At 43.1% G+C, this 23,894-nt stretch overlaps 1 protein-coding gene across 1 annotated transcript; it reads left to right on the top strand.

The window, feature by feature from the left end:
• The first annotated feature begins 5,094 nt into the window (after positions 1-5,094).
• Positions 5,095-17,696, top strand: KRT84 (keratin 84). The gene is made up of 9 exons (XM_020966327.1): positions 5,095-5,682; positions 7,385-7,593; positions 8,941-9,001; positions 9,535-9,630; positions 10,432-10,596; positions 12,224-12,349; positions 13,300-13,520; positions 14,188-14,219; positions 16,097-17,696. Exons 1-9 carry the CDS (start codon positions 5,095-5,097, stop codon positions 16,480-16,482), a joined length of 1,884 nt encoding a protein of 627 aa, XP_020821986.1. The 3' UTR covers positions 16,483-17,696.
• Positions 17,697-23,894: the final 6,198 nt, after the last annotated feature.

Genomic DNA, 23,894 nt, shown 5'->3' with positions numbered 1-23,894 from the left:
AAATCTCTGTTCCCTCAAGAAGCTCATATTCTATTGATGAGATAAGATGTCAAAAATAAGTGAAGACATACGAACTATTTAAAGAGCATAGGAAGGTAATCTTAGAGGAGAAGGCATTGACACTTGGGATGGACTGGGGAACACCTCCCGCAGAAGGTGGGACTTGAGATGTGTCAAAGGGAGGCAGGGAAACTAAGAGGTTGAGGTGAAGGGGGAGAACATTCTAGACATGGGCAACAGCCACTGCAAAGGCACGGAGATGGGAAGTTATTGATGTGATTCTGGGTAAATCACTTATCCTCTTTCTGTCTGCTTTATTTTCCTTATCTGTGAAAGCAGGGATATTAATAGTATCCACCAAACTGAGGGGATGCCCATCAATGGGGGAATGGCTAAACAAGTCATATTCACATACAATTGAATACTATTGTGCTAGAAGAAATGATGAACAGATGGATTTCAGAAAAACCTGGAAATTCTTACATGAACTGATGCTGAGTGAAGTGAGCAGAACCAGGAGAACATTGTACACAGTAAGAGTAACACTGTGCGATAATCAGCTATGGTTGACTTAGTTCTTCTCAGCAATACAATGATCCAAGGCAATTCCAAAAGACACATGATGGAAAATGCTATCCACACCCAGAGAAAGAACCATGGAGTCTGAATGCAGATCAAAGCATACTGTTCTCACTTTTTTCCGTGTTTTTTTTTCCTTTTGTTCTGTTTCTTCTTTTACAATAAGACTAATGTGGAAATATATTTTACATGATTGACAAGTATAACCTATTGCTCACCATCTTGGAGAAGGGGGAGGGGAGGGAAGGAGAAAAATTTGGAATTCAAAATCTTTCAAAAAGTGAATGTTGAAAATTGTCTTTATATGTAATTGGAATAAATAAAAGACTATTGAATGTTTAAAAATAATACCTACTTGTAAAAGTTGCCGTGTGGATGAAATGAGATAATTGTAAAGCACTTAGCACCATACCTGGTACATAGTAAATACTTGTTTTTCAGCCTCCCATTGGATATCCCATTCCCCTCTCTCATCACCACTTCCAAACCCTCATGCCCATGCAACATGGAACCCTCATTATGACCTCATCATGGTAGATTGATACCCAGATCCCAGTTTTGCAAGTTTCACCCCTCATGATCCTCAGACGATTGATTTATTTGATGGAAACTCAGGGAAGATGGCATGTCAGCTTTATGATCCAACTCTTCTGGTAAGATGATAATCTTACTAAATAAGTAGTTTCCTTATGTGCAAAGAACAGCAAGTAGATTAGTATAGCTGGATCTTAGAATGAGTAGAAGAGAATGAAGTGTTAAAACTGGCAAGCTATGGAAGGGGCCAGGTTTTGAAGCACTTCAATGTGAAGCTAAGGACTTTGAGACTGGGAGCCTGGCGTCCGTCCCCAAGAGACTCAGAATAAAGACATACACACACCCTTTCTAAAATAAAGATAATTAAAAGTGAGAGGGCACTGACTGGGTGGAGGGCGGGGCAGGATCTAGTCTCCATTATGACTCAGGAAGGAAGAAAAAATGGTTTTTGTTTTGTTTGTGTTTATTTATATAAGAGATTGAAATGAAATTGAATGGGCATTTTGATAGGTGGGGGAGGGAAGCTTCTAAGTAACAGATAGGTAGGAGAAATAAAGGTTGGGAAACAGTGATACAGATACCAGGGTAAGGTCAAGGACCATTAGGGGAGAGGGACAGAGTGTGTAAGGAGGCACTGGGGGGGGGTACAGCTAGAGGTATGGTATGGAGCTGGGAGGCAATGAAGAATAGAAGCCAAGCATACACAGACAGAATTAGGGATGCTCTCCTACACACACCAATCTTTAAATTCAGGAGAAATTCTCAAGAGTCTAGTAGTCAGTCCCAGGTGATGTCCAGGCTGAGTGGTGTCCTCTTTGACCTCTGAAGGTCTTTCCCAGGTGGAGAGTACAAAGCTTCCTTTACAAACAAGCCCAGGCAAGTCAGAACAGGTAAGCCTCACCAGATCAACTTCCATCCATTCAGCAGAAATGAGTGCCTTGTCAAATGAAAGGCATTTCTGCTATTGCAACTTTTCCACATCCTCCTCCTCAGCCACTTACTACAGGACTATCCCCAGCCACTGGGAATCCAACCAGAGAAGAGCCTGGTTTCCTCCTCCACCCACCTGCATCTGCCTCCACCTTCTGCTTCCGTGGGGCCACTCCTCCATCTCCCCTTCTGTGTATCAAGGTTTCACCATCATCCCAAGAGCCTTGAGATAGCATCTTGATGAACCAGCAGTCAATCACTTCACGGTAATTCCTGTCAGCTGCTGGGGCTAGGCTCCTACCATCAGATATGTGGGATTAAAGGCTGACAACAGAAGAAATTGTCACAGCAGCAAAATCAGTACTGTCCCTTCCCCCCTACTGAAGTGGCAGATGATTGTGTTATGCAAAGTTGGGAGAAATGATGTCTCAGATCCATAAATTATTGCTTGGGACAGCTCATCAGGAGGTGGGAGGTGGGATTTGCTTGACTGGATCCCAATTATTTCTCTTCCCTCCTTCAAACTAGTGAAGGAACTCAGGGTGGGACAAAAACTGTAACAAATATACAGAGATGGCCCTTGTAGAACAAGAGGACTGTGGGTCCTGAAAATGCAGGAGTCCAATCCATTGTAATGGGGGGAGGAGTTGAGGGGTGAGTGGCTTATCCAAAAGTGAAAGATTGGGGAGACAGAGAGAGAGAGAAGGAAGGAAGGAAGGAAGGAAGGAAGGAAGGAAGGAAGGAAGGAAGGAAGGAAGGAAGGAAGGAAGGAAGGAAGGAAGGAAGGAAGGAAGGAAGGAAGGAAGGAAGGAAGGAAGGAAGGAAGGAAGGAAGGAAGGAAAAAAGGCAGATCTGTCACCACACTCCTCTCCCTCACCTTTGAGGGTAGCCTCAAATGTGTAGAGATTCAGGCATAGACAGGGACTGAACTTTGATTTCATTTTTTATTGGGAGCCCCCAGAGAAGGAAACTTCCTCTACCAATGTAAGTCAGCACCTTCATGTAATTTACTATTTCAGAGTTTCTTAGAGAGGTTTTAACTTGCCCAGGATGAAATGACCAGTATGGGTCAGAAGTAAATCTTCAGCTCCAGTCTTCTTGGCTCCAAGATGATCTCTCTATCCACTATACCTCTCATACACATAAATAATGGTCTTCATAATTTCCACCGCTCACCCCATTACCCAAGAACTGCATAATCCCCAAAGAAATTGAGTTCTCTGAATGATCTCTGACTTTCTTCCAGAGAATGCAAGTGAGGCATGTCTGCCTTTCCCCTCAGCCCTTTCCCAGGTGGCCCAGCCTTATGATCTTCCCCCAATCAAGTATAAAGAATACAGATGTCTCCTAGGTTTCTGACTATCCTAGTTCTCCCATTACCAGCACTACCTTCCGTTCCTTATTTCATCTATTTATACAAGAAGATTGGAATTAAATCCCTGAGGTGCCCTTACTTCTAAGTTCTATCATTCCAGAAGCACATAGAGTCTACAAGTCTAGCTAGGTCCCTGGATTCTTTCTCTCTGCCTATTTTTCCCAAGCTTTTTCTTTTCCCCTTACTCTTCTTTCTCCTGCCCTTCCATTTTTTTTTTTATCATTTCCTTCTTTCTCTACTTGTCCCTCTTCCACTTACACATGTAGCTGGTATGTATTCATGATAATAAATTCCTGGATCTGAATAATTTATAAATCAAAACAACAGCTTTACAATACCTCACGTAGAGTTATATTTTCAATAAATGATTGTCGAATTGAATTGATTTCAGTGAAAAGAAAATAACACTGCATCTTCATGTCACCAGAACAGAAAGCAAAAAAAAAAATAAGTCAGTCATCCAGATGTTTATTTAACATGATGCTAAACATCTTTAAGTTTGGAAACATCTGTATGATTGAGTATTCTACTTTCCAACCAAGTGTTTCTGGGCTTCTACCCTCTCTAGTTCAAACAATCCTTGTAGATAAGCTAATAATTGAGGATCCAAAAAGCTGTAGAGGAGAGGTATGAGGGGAAGAGAGAAAAGGACAGAATTGTATGGTCTTCGTAGATCTAAGAATTTCATTGTTACCTGATATCTCCCCTTTACTTTCTGCCATGTTGATGACACCAATAGAGGTTCCCAAAAGAAATCCTTTCCCCAACTAGACTGTAAGCTCACCAAAAATAGGCATCATATGAGCTTTGGATCCCCCACAATGCCCAGTATGATGGCTCACATATAGCAGGCACTTGTTGAGCTACGAGGGTGGGGGAATGAATGAATGAATGAATATCTGTTGAGTGTCTCACATCTGGAATGTATCAACACTGACCTAAGTGACCTAGAGATTTGTCAGTAATCAAGCTCACTGAATATATGGAGACAATCAAAAGGGTTCACTGAGGGTAACTAATTTCCATTTTCCCCAAACTCGACCATCCAAAAGATCCTTTTAAGATTTGAATGAATAATTGATCTGCTCCCTAGAGATGCATTAATGCGAACTGGTAGCACATCTCTCTTTCCCTTGGGGGTATATAGACTCTACCTTTCCTTACTATCTGTCCTCATCTCCCCACCCCCATTTTTTCTCATCAGGCCATGACTATAGATACTTCTATTTCTTTCCTCTTGCTCAAATCAGTTACCATTCTAACTTTTCGGTGGTTAGCCACACTCACAGAAAACAACCCTATTGGTTTTATAACTATAGCCCATTAATGTCCTCATATGGGCAATTGTGGTAGACTTATGGAGAAAATAGGATTGTAATGTTTATGTGTTCTTAATGTTTATGAGTTTGATGTTATAGGCCATAATGAAGATGGGAATAGGTGTGCCTCTGATTAGCTCACTGTTAAAGAGGTTATAGGCATGAAGAGTTTCTGCTAACAACCCAAGCTCATAAAAGCCACCAAATGGCTTTTTTTTCCTGTTTTTATGGGGCCAAACCTGACATCCTCAAATGCATAAAAGGGTTGAGCAGGCCCCACTAGCTCCAGAGGGACTTCTAGCACCAGTTGGATCCATTGCTCCTTGGTCACTCTCTGCTTCCAACTTAGAAGCCACCATGTCCTGTCACTCTTTTCGGGCTAGCTCTGGCCGCCGCATTGGCCACTTCAGCTCCTGCTCAGCAGTGGTACCCCAGCATCTGAACCATTACCAGGCCAACTCTGTCTCCTGCCGAAGTGGTGTCAGCTTCCGGGGCTTGGGTGGTTTTGGGAGCCGGAGTCTGTGCAATTTTGGATCCTACTCACCCCGAAGGGTGGCAGTGAGCTCTTACCCCATCCACTCTGGGATTGGCTTTAGATCTGGTGGCAGGCTTGGTTTCGGGATTGGCAGTGGCATTGGCTTTGGATTTGGACCTAACAGTGGGTCCTGCTTTGGGGCTGGTAGCGGCATTGGCTTTGGAGCTGGAAGTAGCATTGGCTTGGGGCCCAGTGGCAGTCTTGGCTATGGGTTTGGCAGACCTGGTTTTGGGTACAGAGTAGGTGGAATTGGAGGCCCAGCTGCCTCTTCCATCACAGCTGTGACTGTCAACACAAGCCTACTGACACCTCTCAACCTGGAGATTGACCCCAATGTTCAGAGGGTGAAGAAGGATGAGAAGGAGCAGATCAAGACTCTAAATAACAAGTTTGCTTCGTTCATTGACAAGGTATCTACATATCTGTCCAGCTGATTCTCTGGGGCCAGGATTACCAAATGAATGTGAATTTTCTCTCTCCTTCAAGAGGCTGGAGTGTTGGCCAAATCACTTGTATTCTCCACATCTGCTTCGGAAGCTCCTTTTGTATGTTTTCAGGGTCAATCTTCTTTAGCATAGGATACAGATGGAATGAATATACTCTTAGTTGAACAAGGTATCAGGCAGACAATCAAACATCCAGAGAAAAACTGGAGAAGTCAGTCAAATAGGAGAATATTTAGGCAACATATGGCCCATCAGCTGGGTATGGGCAGTAACTTGATCACTGATTAGATCTTTTTCTTGTGTAAAGCTACTTAAAGCTGGAGAGGTTTGTTGCTGGCCACACTTATATCTGAAAAGCAGAAAATTGGCACGGGTGATTTGAGGTGCATGGGGTGGCCACCTCCAAAGAGACATCTGGCCCTTGGCTCTTACCTCCTGCTCCCCACCTGTCCATCCTCATTTGTATGGCAAGACCCAAAGGACCTTGGGGATCTGGGGGAAACTTCACTGCCTCAGGCTCACAGAATGACCTGGGGCATTCTCTGTCTTCTTAGTTCTATGGATGTCATTGAGGATTCCTTGTTTTTCTGAAGCTAGGGCTATGCTTGTATGCATAGAGGGAAGCAAAGGACTGAGGTATAGGTTTAAATAATTCAGTCCACAAACTCTAGCTTTAACTCAGTGCTCTAGATTTGGAGGAAGTCTTTCTGGGTCTGAATGACCCAGATCATTATATCGAACTTCCTCCTTACTACAGGAGTAGTAGTAGTCTCTACTTCCCCTTCCCCAAAGAGGAATATAGACAACCTTCTTATAAGGTCATAACTATAGAGTTGGAAGAGGCCATCTTATACAACCCTCTTATTTTAGAGATGAGGAAACTGAGGCCCACGGAGGTTAATTGATTTGCCCAACATCACCCAGGTTAGAGTCATCTAAGTGGCCAAATCAGATCATTCAGAAGAAATACAAACAAATGAAAACTTGTTCTTTGTGGCCTGAATAAAAGTCACTTTGGACCAATGAAAAAGAAAGAAGCTACAGCTTTGTTTCACTTGGGGAAGTGTAGATTCAACCTGGATTTCTGGGTGAGAATGTGCCTAGTAGATTAAATATATTCATGGGCAAGTGCAGTCAACTTAGAACTGTCCCTGCTCATGGCAGAGAGTAGGTTCAGGGTCCAGGGTAGCCTTCAGTATCAGATAATCCTCTGATTCATCTCTACATGACCCTGGGGTGTTTTTGAACTTCCAGAAAGTTGTCATACTGATTCTACTTTATGTGGATCCCTATTTTATTCTGGGGAAGGGTCCCGTTACTTTCTAGTCCAATGTCAAAGAGCCCAAGTAGAGTCATCACCACCATTGGCCCCTTTCTCTTTAAGCTCCTGGCTGGCTGGTCTTTCCAAAGAAGGTGATTTAAAAAAAAAAATTTTAAGAAGGTGATTCTTAAATGTCTGAGTTGTAGGGCCTTTCTTTTCAACTGAGCTTAGTTATAAGGAAGCAATGTTCTCCCATCTCCTGTTGGGCTGGGGTGGGGGGTAGTAAAAATGAGCTAAAGAGGTAGCAATGCCAGCAAAAAGCTGAAAGCAAAAATGTATCATGGCCAACTGAGACAAAGAGGTGAGGCCATCCCAGCTCTTGTTCCTCTGCCTGGTGGGGTTTAGGTTCGGTTCCTGGAACAGCAAAACAAGCTCCTAGAAACTAAGTGGAACTTCCTCCAAGACCAGAAATGTGTCAGGAGCAACCTGGAGCCACTCTTTGAGAACTACATCAATAGCCTCAGACGGCAGCTGGATGTGGTCGCTGGGGACCGGGCCCGGTTGGAAGCCGAAAGGAACCACATGCAGGATGTCCTGGAGGGCTTCAAGAAGAAGTGAGTGTGAAAGGGGCCTAGAGACCCTGAGTGGGAAGTCTCTGACAGAGGGGCTGGGGGGAGAGGCTGTGGAGGATGTCCTGAAAGGGAAACCGTTTCCAAGGGGAGTGAGGAGGGATGCTGTCTGTGGATCCTAGCAGGGAAAAAAGGTGGTGCGGGATGCTCTGCTACTGGTGGGGTGAGAGCACAGGTCTGCTTGAGGAGTTGGTCTCTCAAGTTTCCTTTCACACCGAGTATTGTGAGATCGTAGGAATCTGATTGAGGAGACCTTTCCGAAACTTGGTTCTTGGAAAAACAATGAGTGGATTCAACCCAACATTGGGTACTTTGTGACCCAGTGCTTCAAAGTGATGTCTCAAATCAAGAAACAGAAAAGTTAGCCAGTCTTCTAGATAGCTTTTAGACTCCAAACTCTGCTTTGATAAAATAAAAGGAATTTGGAGGGAAACTTTGTATATACAAAGTGTGTATGAGTATATGTATGTATATATAACTTGAGGCCACCCAACAATGGCTTTAGAGCCCCCTCCCCCACCCCCACCCCTTTGGCTGTTGAAGCTGAAGAAGTCCTTAGAAACAAAGATTTAGACTTGGAAGGGACCCTAGAGGTCAACAGTTCCAATCCCCTCATTTTACAGATAAGAAAAGTTAGGCCCTGGCAGGATAACGTCACAAAGCTACCAAGTGGCCAAGCTGATGTATGAGAACTTGTCCTTTAACTCCAAATCCACTCTCCGAGGCTATCATTGCTGGTTGAAAACAGCCTCAGAAATGTTGTTTTTTAATTTGTGATAGGTTGCCATACTTTACATCACTATTTTCCTCCAGAGTACAGAGTCCTGTCTTGGGTATTTAGGGGAAGTGAAAGAATAGAAGGAATAGAGAAAGGAGACATGGTCTCCTCTCTCAAGGAGTTCTCTCAGTTTAATATGAAGGGGGGAGGTGAGTCAGGACTGGAAGTCCAGGCAACTTGATTGTGCAAATGAATTTAATGCAAATTGAGCAACCAGCACTGGTGTGTGTGGGGGGGGGGGGAGATGGATTTAAAGAGCATTTAATCCTGGATATCGTCAATCAGGGAAGGCTTCCTGGAAAAATAGAGCGTGGAGCAAAGTTGACAAAAGAGAAAGGGACAGTGCTAGGGGAAGAAGAGATGGAGAGACAGTGTCTCAAGACAAAGGCATAAATTGTGATAGGGCTTGTAGCTGATATGAGTGAAGTGTGGGTAGGGGACAGAAAGGAGCATTACCTAGCTGGACCAAAAGGGTAGTTCTAGAAAATCATGAGCAACTGGCCCTGGTTGGGTCCAGCATGAGTAACTCAGTTTCCTTGTGCTTGCCAACCCAGGTATGAAGAGGAAGTAGTATTCCGGGCCAATGCAGAGAATGAGTTTGTGGCCCTGAAGAAGGTAAGTTAGAGCTGCAGGTGTGCGACAACTCTCAGCAAAACAGGCAAATGTTTTACACACTGAACCATTACCCAAGTACCCTCAAGATGGATCCCAGAGCCCCCTTACCCAGACATTAGAACCCTGGGGAAGCAGGGATTAGATAAGCTGGCTTTCCAAATCTGGATTTTCAGGATCAACCCTGGTCTTTACATAGCCATTAAAACAAAAATTGAATCTTAGAAAAAATGTCCCCTCTTGCCATTTTCTGAGCATTTAGGGAGAGAATAGTAGTAGTAGTAGTAGTAGTAGTAGTGGTAGTAGTAGTAGTAGTAGTAGTAGTAGTAGTAGTAGTAGTAGTAGTAGTAGTAGTAGTAGTAGTAGTAGTACCAGCTCCATCTCCATCTCTGGCTTCCATAACACTCACCTCCTGCAATACTACCCGGTGGCCTCCTATCTGGCAAATCTTCCCCTCCTTGTAGTCCCAGGTTTCCCCACCTTCTGTAGCTCTGGATTGGTGAGCATAGGTCTTCTTCCCTCTCTCCTTCTTGTAGGATGTGGATGCAGCTTACTTAAACAAGTCTGATCTGGAGACCAATGTGGAAAGCTTGATCAGTGAGATCGAATTCCTGAAAGCTCTGTATGAACAGGTAAATGTCTCTTCTATAGTCTTAGAACTATATTTCTCAGCAGCCAACTGGAAAATTTTCCCATGACCAGAGGGCTAATGTCAAGCCATGACAATGGCTTTCTCTGGCTTCACCAGCTACCTGATGTGGCATAGACGTCATCAAAATCAAGCTGGTGGAACTGACCGAAGAGCCCAGAGAGTATTCCCTCTAGAATTACCACCTACTCTCCATACTCTGTGGTTCCCCTAAGGTTTGGAGACTTTTCTTTCTTGAGATGTAACCAGCTCTCAAATATTGAGGGGTAGATTATGTACAGAACACATTCCAATGGAAAAGAGCTTCTCTCTACCCTCTAACATGTCCATAGGCCATCTACTCTTGCTCAGCTGGTGTGTGGACTTAAGAATACTGGGGGCACATGATTTTACTTTCTGCCTACACAATTCAGAAATGTAAATAGATCTTGGCCCCCTCAAATTACCCAAATAATTCTAAACTCCAATAGAAGAGATTTTCAGATGGTCTATTTTGCCATTATCTACTCTTTTGAATTATCTATGGTTACTTCTTATCCCTTTTGAGAGGGAAGATAACTAAGAGTTGATTTCGATTTTCTTTGTTCTTGATGAGATCTCATCTTTCAACCTCTTAGCAAGGTAGCAGGTCAAAAAACAAAGTAGTCCCTGGTTACGCTCCTATTGCTGACTTCTTGTCTTGAGAATAGAGATTTATTTCATTTTCGGTTTGTATCTCCTGTACCTGGCACATAGTAGGGATTTGAAAAATGTTGGTTGATTGATTGATGATTGATTCATGCAGGAGATCAAGTTGCTCAATTCCCACATCTCAGACACATCTGTTATTGTGAAAATGGACAACAGCAGGGACCTGGACTTGGATGGCATAGTTGCTGAAATTAGGGCTCAGTACGAGGACATTGCCAAGCGAAGCCGGGCTGATGCTGAGGCCTGGTACCAAACTAAGGTGAACTAAACAACATCACCCCTCAAAAGCCATGGGGCATCTGTGTTGGAGGAGGGGATGGTGGAGATGAATGGAGGGAAGGGTAGAGAATATAGATACAACCTAGACCAGAGACTTCCCTACAGTAGTCCCCTACAGTGTTTCCCTTCTCTACTGCATTAAAAATGTATTGTTCCAGCAACCTCTGGGTCCTGATATCAGCCTCCTAGAGCTGGACCTCTGAGCTAGTTGAGTTCTCTGAATTCAGTGGTCTAGTCTTGTGAGAGGCAGTGTGGCATCATAGAGGGGTGGGTCTGGCATCAGGATAACTTGTGTGCAAGATACGTAATACTAATTAATAATTATTATTATTTATATAGAGCTTTAAGGTATCACATTTGATACTCACAACAACAAAAGTACTATTATTATCCTATTTTACAGATGAGAAAACTAAGACTGGGAAAAATTATGTGATTTGCTCAGGTTCACATAGCTAGTAAAGTATTTAAAGTAGGATTGAAACTCAGGACCTCCAGATTCAAGGCTCAGTACTCTATACACTGTACCACCTAGCTTCAGCAACTATTTATCTAGCTAGCTGACTGTCTACTTTTTCTTTTTTTGCAAGGCAATTGGGGTTAAGCCCAGGGTCACACAGCTAACGTCAAGTGTCTGAGGCTGGATTTGAACTCCTGACTCCAGGGCCAGTGCTCTATCCACTGCACCACCTAGCTGCCCCAACTGTCCACTCTTAATCAAGGAGAAAAAAAGGAAAGTTAAGTGAGATAAGACAGTTTTGCCCCATCAGTCAGATCCATTCAACCCAACACACAAGTTGCTCCCAAGATTCACAAAAGACTTCCCCATGTGCTGCATAAAAGGGGTGGAGGGCATGACCTTTTTGCACTTTCAGGAGGTAACTGTCAGAGCTGGAACCCCAGCACAGTGTCTCTCATGGCCTGGTCCTTTGAGGGTCCTCCTGCCTGCTCAAAGAAAAGCTTCACACTTTCAGAGGACACTTAGAAGGGAGGAGCAAGGCTTGAATTTCAGTAAAACAAGCTGTTTTTCCTCCCCATAGGGGAAGGCTGAGCAGTGGGGGGGGGAGAGGCCGAGGAGCTTAGAAGCAATTGATTAAATTCCAGGATGGAAAGTTAGAGCTGATTACCCCTCGGCTACTATTGAAGGCCACTCTAAGATAATTTAGTTCAGCTGTGTGTAGGGTGGGTGGCTGGCTGGGGTACAAAAGACATCGACTGAGTTCAAATCCAGCCTCAGTCATTCACTAGCTACGTAACCTTGGGCAAGTCACTTAATCTCTATTTGCCTCAGTTTCCTCATCTGTAAAATGGGGATTATAATAGCCTCTATCTCCCAGAGTTGTTGTGAGGACCAAACAAGACACAATTTATAAAGGGCTTAGCACAGTTCCTGGTACATGGTAGATGCTGTATAAAATGCTAGCTATTATTGTTATTCGCTTAAGGGAAATGGAATCTTGCCAGCTTCTCCTCTTCCGTCTATTTGTGCGCGTTCCTACTGGACTCTGAGGGCACTGAGGTGAGGGAGGGGGAGGCTGGCAAAGCACCACGAGGACAATGACTCAACTCTTGACTCCTCTGCCTTTCATCTGGCTTTGCCCTTATAGTATGAGGAAATGCGAGTAACAGCGGGCGTGCACTCTGATAATCTTCGGAGCACACGGGATGAGATCAATGAGCTCAACCGCCTGATCCAGAGGCTGAAGACTGAGATTGATCATGCCAAGGCACAGGTGTGTACAGCATCATTAAGGAAAGGGAGAGGGAGGTTAGACCCAAGGGTTTCCCCCTTTAGGGTAGACTTTCTAAAATCAGGTGAGCCAATTAGCCCCACCCTCACTGGTCTCTGATGCTTCCTTGCTGAATACTGAGGATTAAGTTTAGGGAGCAAGAAACAGGCCTTTCCCTGCCTGGTCCTGTTCTATCTTACCCAGCCCTGCCCAGCCCACTAGGAGCTGCTATCAAGATGCTGAGAGATGCAACATACACCAGGTCACAGACACAGAATGATACGCATGTATCTGTATAAATATCAAATTAAAGATTGCTAGCTAGGACTCTGTATTTTCAATAATGGGGATGATGAAGGGGTCTAGGGACAACTGACCTAGGGGATTGGTTTAGGAAGGCCAGGAAAGGGGAGAGATAGGAGGAGAAAAACAGGGTGGGGAGGAGGGAGGAGAATTCATATCTTGAGAATAGAGATTTCTTTCCTTTTCGGTTTGTTTTTCCAGCACCTACCACACAGGAGGGGTTTGATGAATGTTGGATGATTGATTGATGACTGATTTGTGCAGGAGATGGAGATGGTCCAGGAGAGAAGGTTGAAGGGAAGGCATCCCAGACAGGAAGGCCACTATGAATGAGACTTAGAGGTAGCAGAAGATGAGAAGTGTAGGAGATGGAGAACTGGGTTGTGCAGCTAGGACAGACAATCCCAGCTGGCAGAGACACAGTGCTGGGCTTGAGAGGGGTGAGACGAGGAGGGGTCAACTGAAGAAGGGATTAACTGCATCCCTTAGCAACATCCTTCCAGAGACCATGGATTTTTGTAAGCCTCACTTGGGGAATTGCACCCCAGTGACTCAGTGCACCAACATGTCCCCAACATCTTTGGGAGGCTATTTGACTCTGCCCAAGGATTAGGACAAATAAATGCTCCCTTGCAATTTGCAACCCACAGCGTGCCAAATTGGAGGCTGCTGTTGCCGAGGCCGAGCAGCAGGGAGAGGCGGCTCTCAATGATGCCAAGGTCAAGCTGGCTGAACTGGAGGGGGCTTTGCAGCGAGCCAAGCAGGACATGGCCCGTCAGCTGCGTGAGTACCAGGAGCTGATGAATGTCAAACTGGCCTTGGATGTTGAGATCACTGCCTACAGGAAACTCCTAGAAGGTGAAGAGAACAGGTGAGCAACTTTAGTACGGGAGAAGAACTGAGGTTAGATCTTGGGAAAGACTAACTTTCTGGAAGGAGTGAAGCAGTGGGCAGAGAAAAGGACCATTAATAAGGGACCTAGGAAACAAATTACCTCTTCAGAAAGGGACAAGTAGACTACTTCAGTAGGGAAGAATGTTTTTGATTCGTGGAGGTGACTAATTAGTTTTGTGACCATAGACAGGTCATTGCCCCTCTGTGAAATATATTTTCTTCATCTGTTAAATGTGAAATGAGGGAGTTAGTTGCATTGGTAGAGCTTGAGGATTCCTTCCAACTCTAAAATTCTACAGCTATCCTACTTTTAAGGGTCCTCTTAAATCAATACGCCATGAAATCCATTTGGGGAATGTCCCCTTGGATCAAAGTTGGCGATTTCTAGAGTGATAGTAATATTAACAGAATTGTCAACTCATAGATGTCCTAGGAACCTGAGAAATCACCTAGTAGAACTCCGTCATTTTGTAGATGAGAAAACTGAGGCCCAGAGAAGGGCAGTGATCTGCCCAAGGTCACCCAGCTCACTAGCATCCGGGTCAAGATTAGAATTCAATCTCCTGAGTCTCAGCTCAGTACTTTTTCAAATTGACACTGTCTCTTCTACTTGACTTATCTTTTTTTCGTCTCTCTCCCCTTAGGATCTGTGAAGGTGTTGGACCAGTGAACATATGTAAGAAAATTGTCTTTTTTTCCCTGGGGAGTAGGGGGAAAGAGTGGCATAGGAGTGGGCTTGGTGAGGGTAGTTGCTGTGTTTTTGCTCAAAATCACATTTGGGTCAGTAACTTGCCAAGGCTGAGGTGAGTGCAGGATGAGCTAAGTACCTGGCTAGGGGTCTTCAAGCCTTTGTGGAAAGCATTTGAAGGGTTAAAAAATAGTTAACCCATTCTAACAAGTCACAGACCTTACCTTCCGTGGGCAAAACCCTGAAGAATGATTGGAAATCCATGGGCAAGTAGGTCTGCTCACCCCTTGGTGGCTGGCTGGAGGGGAAGGCTGAGTTGAAATCTAACCTTCCTCAATAAGAGCCATCTAGGAACTCTTTGTTGTCAATTTAAATATGCAGTGCACTGTGATTCCTCAGGTCAAAGAATACTGGACATAGCCAAAGAAATGCTTGAGAACCAGTACGTTGGCCCATTATCCCATCCATTTGTCAAGTGTTTGTCACTGTTGCCACAAAGGCCCTCTGGCAGGTTTTGTTATGTTGTGACCAATACAAAGAATACATGCTACATGAGTCCACAACGGGACATCTTTGAGGGGTCCTGGAGAGGTCAAGGCGGGGGCTTCATGGGGAAAAGGGAAAATCAAACTTGGACTTGAAGACTGGAAAGAATTCAGATGAGCATGGTAGAAAGGGGAAGGTATATCAAGGGTGTATCCCCACCCTTGATATGTTATAGAATGTTGAACAGGTGTTTAGTGGCACAGCACTATCCTGGTAATGTGGGGATGAAGACCCTCCCCTGGCCTGGAAGGGGTTTATACTCAAGGTGGGAGAGAGGATACTTTGAGAATACTTATTGAACCATATGCTTCCCAACCAATACCTTGCAGCGTGACCTTGGACAAGTAAGAGGAGCTTGTGACGTATTCTTTAAGGGCTGTGCATAGGAATTATTAGGCAGCTAGGTGGTGTAAGTGGGTAGGCGTTCTGGGCCTGGAGTCAGGAAGAATCATCTTCATGAGTTCAAATTTGGATTTAGACACTCACTAGCTGTGTGACCCTGGGCAAGTCACTCAACCTTGTTTGCCTCAGTTTCCTTATCCATAAAATGAGCTGGAGAAGGAAATGGCAAACCAATACTTTTACCAAGAAAACCCCAAATGGGGACCCAAAGAGTCAGACATGATTGACCACCAACAAATAGGAATTACTGATACTATGAATATCTGAAAAGACTCATGAGTATCATTGGTCTCAAAACCCAGAGTGACGTGGGCTAGCTAAAAAAACCTATGTCTACACTGCTGCTATAATCTGTATAATTCAGAACCTCACTCCTCAAACCTCTTACACACTTTGCTTTGGGCTAAACAGAAATAACTCCAAGTGCCTGAATATTTGGAAACAGCAGGGATTTATTTTTCCTAGTTTTTTTTCTTTTCTTTTCTTTTTTTCAGAGAGACATTCAGGGTTAAGTGACTTGTCCACGGTCACACAGCTAGTAAATGTCAAGTGTCTGAGGTCAGATTTGAAGTCAGGTCCTCCTGACTCCAGCCATCCACCACACCACCTAGGTGCCCCACTTTTTCCAATTTTTATCTGGATTTTTGTTCTTGTAGTAGACCTGGCCTGAATCATCTAGTTGGGGAAGAAAATGATTATGGGCTGAGTAAACAATAGAATTTGTCATATGATTCCCAGCCTACCCTGACTAGAGTAGGCCTTGGGGGAGTGAGTCTGTGTGGGCATGTGGGGTGTAGCACACACTTTGGTCTGGTACATGTACGTTGTCCATATGTATGGGGCTGGGAAGTAGCCTAGTGTCCTAGAAGTTGTCATTTCCCTCAGGCTCCTCTCTGATGACTCCTTTCCTTCTCCAGCTGTGAGCAGTTCCAGGGGTGGTGTGATATGTGGCTCAGAAGCCTTTGTCTCCGGTTTGTCCTATGCCCGAGGCGGGCCTGGCTTCTCTGGGGGTAGCAACGTCTGTTCCAGCAGCAGTGGGCTCCTGAGTTCCGGGGGTGCCTGGCGTTCTGGCAGCTCCTGCAGCACAGGCCTGAGCCAGGGATCTAGGATCTCTGCCAGAGGCGGCGATGTGGCAGTGACCAGCGGAGGGAGCACCGTGATCGCTGGTGAGGCCTGCGCCCCCTGCAATCCCTGTCTCCCCAAGGAGGGTTTCAGCAGCAGCAGCGGCAGCGGTAGCCGGAGCGGTCGGAGCTCCGCAGTCCACTTTGTCTCCACTACCTCATACCACCGCAACAATTACTGACGGAAGAAACCGAGATCCGCCGTTGCCCGAGAGAGAGGAAGAAGCACCTTTAGGAGTCCTACGCTGGGCCCCAGAAATGCCTAACTATGGACTTTGTGGATGAGATGCCCCTAAATTAATTCCCAAATTCTCCCTTCTCTAGAGGAGCTATCTGTCTTGTGAATTCTCTGGAGCCACAGTTTGTCCCAGGCTGGCTCTCCCCGTGAGCCCTGGCGGCAGCTCCTATCGGTGTGTATTCAGGAAGGAAAATTCAAATTAATGCACCCATGACACATAGCTTTGGGAAGGTAAATCTGCTGCCAACCAATATGTACAGGGTCTTTCAAAGCCAAAGAAACAGAGAAGGAGACAGGGTGGTAGCACAGGGGAGCAGTAGCTGACTGCAAACTCAGAGAACTTGGGTCTGAATGCTGACTCAACCACCTAGCCATGTAATCTCAGCTAAAACCCTGTATTTCTTTGAATTTCAGTTCTCTCCTCTACTAAATGTGGAGTTTGGACTTAAAGACCTCTAGTTATCTCATCCAGATGACCCTTCTCACTCAAAATCTTTAAGCCTATGATTTTTGGCATTCATTTTTAGTAATCCCTGTCTCTGCTTCTCTCTATTTGAAGACAATTGTTTGTACTTAACACAAGTTTCTCTTGTCCACACTCCCCTTGCTTCTTTTCTTTCTCTTAGGCAAAAAGGAAATTATTTTGACCCTCTTTCCTGGATTTGTAAGTCTCTGCTATCCTAGATTCCTTTGGACCTGGTATCTCCCTCAAAGAGAGCCCCTTGGCTTGGAGGATTGGGGTTATATATCCCCAGGTGATTATCTCAGGAGCTGTGTCTGTCCACTGTGTGTATGAAAGCTGGCTGCTAGATGCCATATTTTTCTTGCTGGGTTGTTTGTCTGACATTGTAGGACCTAAACTCTACAACTTAGTTCTGTTTAGGGCTGTGCTTATCGATAAATTCCTGGGAAGGATGGCTTCTCAGGACGGTGGAGGGAAGGTCCTTGCCGAAATGAGACCATCTGATTGGTGGGAAGTCAAGAGATTTCTCTGGATGACGCTTTATTTCTCTGCTCAGCAATGGTTAGAGACCTCTAGCTGCTTTCTGGCATCTAGAATGTATCTGTCAAGAAGTGAAGGGAGAAGAAAAGGGAAGGAAGTTATTTCTATACACATATGTGTTGCTCTTCATGTTTTCTGGTGTTTCCAATAAACTTGCTAAGCTGACTACAAGAAGTACTTTGTCTTTCTCGTTTGGGGATTCTTTATGGAAATGCAAAGCAGGAACTAGACAGTTATCTAATAAATCAGACACCTCTCAATTACACAATGCCTAGAGAGCCCTAGGTAGCTAGGTGGCACAGTGGATAGAGTGTCGGGCCTGAAGTCAGGAAGACTCATCTTTCTGAGTTTAAATCTGGCCTCAGACACTTACTAACTGTGTGACTCTGGGCAAGTCATTTAACCCTGTTTGCCTCAGTTTCCTCATCTGTAAAATGAGCTGGTAAAGGAAAAGGCAAACCACTCCAATATCTTTGCCAAGACAACCCCAAATGGGGTCACAAAGAATCTGACATGCCTGAAAAAAAATGACAAAACAACAACAAAGAGAGGCCTATCCTGAGAATATGGGAAAGACCCTGCCCTAATCCCAGATGGGGCTTATAGTCAAGCTGAGGAGAGACAATATGAAGCAAAGACTTTGAGAATACTTACAAAGCCATATGCCACGGAAGTGTAGCCAATAACTTACTGTGTGATCTTGGACAAAACACTTTTCCTCTCTGGGCTTCAGTTTCCTCATCTATAAAATGAAATTATTGGGCTATATGATCTTTCAGTATTACTATTCTATAAGTACATACAAATTGGGGCAGTTAGGCAAAGCGAAGGAGCAAGGAAGAGTTCACCTGAGAAGGTTTCCTGGAGGAGGTAGATAGTGGAGAAGGGGAGGGGCTTTAACCTGCTTTTGAAGGAGAAAAGCCTAAACTGGTAAAGAGAAATAGAGTGTATTCCCATTAAGAGTAATGACCTATCCCAAGGAGGAGACAATCACAGGCCAAGGATGGAGCAGATCCCCCTGGACAGAGCAGAGTATTATGACAAAACAAGGCAGCACTTGAACTGGAGGATCTCTCAGACAGATTGTCTGACACCTCTGGCCTTTGTGAATTTTTTGTCGACCATGACTTGGGCACCTGAGTTGGGAAATTTGTTCTCCAAACACTATGCCCTACTGTTCACAGGATTGGCCATTTTATTGGCTTTTCTTTAAGCTACGAACTCACAGGAAAGTCCTCTGTCAATCCAGAAATACAAATTATAATTCTCCAGTGGTACCCGCTTCCTACCATGTCTATTTCAGTGCATTTTAAAGATGTTAGCCTAAAAAAGCCAAGGTCTCCCACTGCATCTGGGGCCATCTCCAGTCATCTTGATTTAAATCTTGTCACTGGAGCCAGATGGCTCTGGAGAAGAAAGTGAGGCTGGTGACTTTGCACAGCTCATTTAAATCTAATTCACTTGTGTGTCACTGCACCACCTCCCTGAGGTTATGGATCTCTTCAAGAATGAAGGACAAACAACAATTTCAGTGCATATCATCAGTACAAATGCTTTCAAACTTCTGCTTCAGTGTGGAAGAATTCTAGAACACAGACTGATATTTAGTTTGCTTTGTTGGGAGTCCTTGGTACAGGTGTTTCTGTACAACTCTGTGCAGGTGTTTCTAGGTTTGCCTACACATGCCTCTTGGATTGTCTCTATTTCTGCCACTGTATCAATGCACTGTGTGCCTGTCCCATTTCACTGCGTATTAGAAGCTGCTGAAGGGAGGGCACTTTGCACCTCACAGCACATTCTCCTAGTCTGGTTGTAGTGTCTTACTCTACTCTGGAGCCTTTAAAGCCTCTGAGCAGCTCAAAAATTAACCACCCTACAGAAGCCAAGTGATTTTCCTTGGGTTCCATGGTTAGAATTGGGTTTCACATACAGGTGCTCTGATACCAGGTTCAAACCACAGAACTTGACTTCTAATCCAAATAGCAACAGGAAAAGTCATAGAGAAGCCCAGTTCTCCATATTTACTCCAGAAAAGATCTAAAAACCACAAATGATAAAATATGGATCAAGAAATTCAAAAAGAAACAATAAAAAATGCCTTCAGCCAGAGGCCTGGGAAAAGGATTTGGCCAAGGATGCCAGCATGAGTTCAGGTAAACAGTTCATAAGTGTGACAATGCTCTGACACACAAGACTTGTCAGCAACTACTATTAAAGAGAGATGAGGATAGGGCCTGAACCTGTAATTTCATTGGTACAGGAATTCCCAAATAAGAAGGCTCCCTCTACCAATGCAGGTGGATATCTACTCTATAATTTATAGTCTTAGAGAGTTGTCTAGAGCATGGAGGGGTTAAGTTACTTGCCCAGGATCATGCAGCCAATCTGCTTCAGAAGCAGAACTCAAACCCAGATCTTTATAGCTTCAAGGTCAGCACTTTAGCTACCATACCATACTGCCTCTCACTATAAAGGAAAGAAAATCTTGGGACATGGTATTCCAAAAAGCAAAAATTAAGGGCTTACAATAAAAAATAATTCACCCTGTGAAACTGAGTATAAGCCTGGGGGTAGGGGGGGATGGAATAGACTCTTAATAGAATAATGTACTTTTAAACATTCCCAATAAAAAGATCGTAACTGAATAGAAACTTTTAAATGCATATATAGGAGTCAAGAGAAACTTTGAAGGGATAATATCACAGTGGATGGAGTGTTGGACCTGGAGTCAGGCAGACTCATCTTCCTGAGTTCAAATCTGATGTCAGATATGTACTAGCTGTGTGACCTGGGCAAGTCACTTAACCCTGATTACCTCAGTTCTTCATCTGTAAAATGAGCTGGAGAAGAAAATGGCAAAGCACTCTAGTATCTTTCCCAAGAAAACCCTAAATGGGGTCATGGAGATTCAGACATGACCGAAATGACTCAACAATAAACAGCAACATATAGCACTTACGTTTGATTTGAAGAGTCAGACACAACTGAAATGACCGAACAACAACAACAACAAAAAATGTTAATAACATTCCTTCTCTTCTATGCCTTCTCTTCTTTGTAAAGGGGGGGAGGGGTGGAAGACAAAGAGAAGAGGAAAAAAAGTAAAAGAGAATTATGATGGAAGGAAATAATTAACCACCATAATCACAAACATGAGGGTAATAGAATGTATCAGAAAGCTGAATCCAAAAATATGTTGTTTATAAGAAACACAAAAATTCAGACAGAGTTCAAATGAGAGGTTAGGGAAGAACTTTTATTTGAAGAAAATTTTAAAGAATCTCAGTCAAAGCAACAGTACAAATAAAATTATAAGAGCTAAACATTAAAACAACATTCTAATTAAAGGCACCATAGAAAATGAAATAATATCTATAACAATCTATAAACACCAAATAGCATTGCATCTAAGTACTTACAGGAAAAGTTAATTAAATTGCAGAGAAAAATAAATTAGATATCAAAACTTTAGCTGGGAACTATGTATCACTTTCAGAATTGGGAAGATTTAACAAAAAAGATGAGCAAAACATAAATTAAGGACTTGAATAGAATTTTTTTAAAAAGTTAGATACAATAGCTTTCTGGCAATTATTGAATGGGAATAAAGAATCTACCTATTGCTAAGTGCTATATAGCACATTCATAAAAATTAACCATGTGTCCTTAAGAAATTTAAAAAAAACCTTAGAAACCACTGAGAAAGCAAAAATATTCAACATATTCTTATTGATCACATTGCATTTATATATATATATATATATATATATATATATATATATATATATATATATATTTGTATGTATGTATATGTATATGTATAAAATATACTTCGGCTAAAACAACCTATCAAAATAGATCAAATGCAGAAGCAGATGTGGCAGAGCCAGCATTTGATCCTAGGTATCTTGGCTCCAAATCTGGAACTCATTCTATTACCATTCTTCCCTTCCTGTTCTGAGCACAATGTGAGTCTGCCATGACATCAAGAGACTTCCAAATTGTCTAAAAGTGCATGTGTGAATTAGAAGAACGGATCAATTAGTGAGATCCAAAGACCCCAAATAGGCCTTCGGTGTGTTCTGCTGTTATTTTCCATTTGACTTGTAGCCTTTAATTTTTATACCACAACCATTTCCCGGTAGCCCTCTCACTGAACCCTTTCTCTTAACCTTCCTCCCCTCCCCCACGACCTCTTTCATAATTAGATTTTAAAGGCTAAGCAAAACTAAGTACCAGTGACTTTATCTGGCAGTGCATTACCTATTCCACATCTGCAGTTCCCCATCTTTCTATATATGGAGAAGACTGATGTTCATTTCATTCAGGTTTACAGGACTGGGATTCTTCACTACATTCATCAGAAAGCGATTGACTTTAAATATGACTATTTCTATCATTACAGACATGGATGTTGTTTTCTTGGCTCTGCTTTCTTCACTTTTCATCACCTCACACAAGTCTTCACCTGTTTCCCTGAATTCCTCGTATTCATTGCTTTATATGCCACAATAATATTCCATTACATTTATATAACACAATTTGTTCAGCTGCTCCCTGATTGATGAGTATCCAATTTATTCCTGGTTTTTTGCTTCCACAAAGAATCCTACTTTGAGCATATTGCATACATATGTGTGTGTGTGTATATGTGTGTGCATATGTATATGCACATATGTGTATGCGTATGTGTGTATGTATATGGATTTTTTTTACACTATCGATTTTTCTCCTTGGAGTTTAATTCCAGTAGTGGGTCAAAGGATACAAATAGTTTGGTGATTTTTCTCACACAGTTCCAAACTGTTCTTCAGTAAGCGTAAGATGGTTTCAAAAAAGAGTATATCAGTGTGTTCTAATAGAGGCAGCCTTTTTCATCTTTGGTAGTGTGTGAAATCCACTGATGGCCTCTACTCTCCCCTAAGAGGAAGTCAGGACTGAGAGCTGTCACTTAACAAGGATGTCTGGAATTTTGCCCCTTGGTATCAAAATGTAGACTGTTTAGACTCACACTTTCAGTCTTTTAATTGGGTTTAGCACCAAATTAGCAAGGATAATTAAATTAAGAAGGTCTTAGATGGTAACTTTTGTCACAAGCAGTATGTGAGCTTCTCCTGGGTCCAGCCTTGTCCTGCTCTCCAAAAGCAATGTCAAGGTTTCATGAGGATTCTGACACTCCTCCTCACTCCCAAATGAATTGAAGACAGATTTCAGGCTACTTACTTTGGGTTTATTTTGTGCTGCTTGTGCCAGGAATAAAAATGTCTAGAGGGGGCTCTATAGGATAGTATAGCATAACTTAGACAACTAATTCTTTAGATTTTCAAGTATGATGATAGGAGAGATGATCTCTCAAAAGTGAAGCCTCCTCAGGGGATCAATAGTTCTTGTTAATATTTCTTGATTGTTGCTTTCAAAACCCTCCCCTGCTCAGACCCTGTTTTTAAGAACACAACAGAAAGAATAAGCCCTGCCCCCAACCTGAACAGCTTGCCCTTAGATTCCCGCTTTCTCTTGTCTCTGGGATAAGGGGGAAGGGAGTTAGGGAGGGGGAACTGCAGTAAATTTCAGTTTCCTAGGAATTACCTAACTCATGGGAATTCAGCCCTAAACCCCCTCTTGATCACCACACCACTGCTATGTCAGCATTAGGTTTACTAAATAAGGACATGTATGTTTGGATTGGCTATACCCTGTTTCCTTGTTCTTTGTCTTTGAATTTTCACACCTAGAATGTAAGCCTGCCTCCCAGCTAATGGGATAGGAAGATTTTCTTTTGTGCCTAGACTGTGAGCTCTGAAGTCCAGCCCGTGGGAAGAAGAGCCAGTGGGGGGGTGGGGAGATTGTGGTTAGGATCTATATAATCTACTGAGTTGAACACACTTTCACTCTCTGGTTGGCCCCATCTTTTGAGTGTCCTGAGGAAGCCCTTTCTCTAGAAAGCCAATAAACAAACTATTCTCTTTGCTAACATCTCTGAGTCTCTGATTTATTGGTAAGGGTCTTTGTACCCCACACAATGACCTTCAAATATAAAAATTATTTATGCTTCGAATAGTCATTAATTGAGAAATTACATAAGCCAAAATTACTATGATTCTGTAATAATTTGAATGAATTTGTATTTTACTAATTATAACAGCATTAATATACATTTTAAAAATAGTGATGCATCTATCAATAACATGTTCTTTACTTAGTCTACACAAAGTATGTTTGTTTATTAAACTAAGTCATTTCATGACATAATGAATGTTATTATGTGGCTTTTAATGTTAAAAGACTCATTGAAAAGTTGAACATCTCACCCTTATTCCACATCCCCAGTTTGTTTTGGAATTTATATTTCAGTT

Source organism: Phascolarctos cinereus, unplaced genomic scaffold (genome assembly GCF_003287225.1).
Source record: "Phascolarctos cinereus isolate Bilbo 61053 unplaced genomic scaffold, phaCin_HiC Scaffold_1;HRSCAF=81, whole genome shotgun sequence".
NCBI lineage: Eukaryota > Metazoa > Chordata > Mammalia > Diprotodontia > Phascolarctidae > Phascolarctos > Phascolarctos cinereus.
This window is presented reverse-complemented; position numbering and strand designations above follow the sequence as displayed.

What these genes read in the sequence shown, in the direction of transcription:
- KRT84 (XM_020966327.1), top strand. Translation starts at nt 5,095, where the DNA reads ATGTCCTGTCACTCTTTTCGGGCTAGCTCTGGCCGCCGCATTGGCCAC. An exon ending in TTGCTTCGTTCATTGACAAG is followed by an intron (nt 5,683 to 7,384) that starts GTATCTACATAT and finishes GGTGGGGTTTAG; the next exon opens with GTTCGGTTCCTGGAACAGCA. An exon ending in TGAAAGCTCTGTATGAACAG is followed by an intron (nt 9,631 to 10,431) that starts GTAAATGTCTCT and finishes TGATTCATGCAG; the next exon opens with GAGATCAAGTTGCTCAATTC.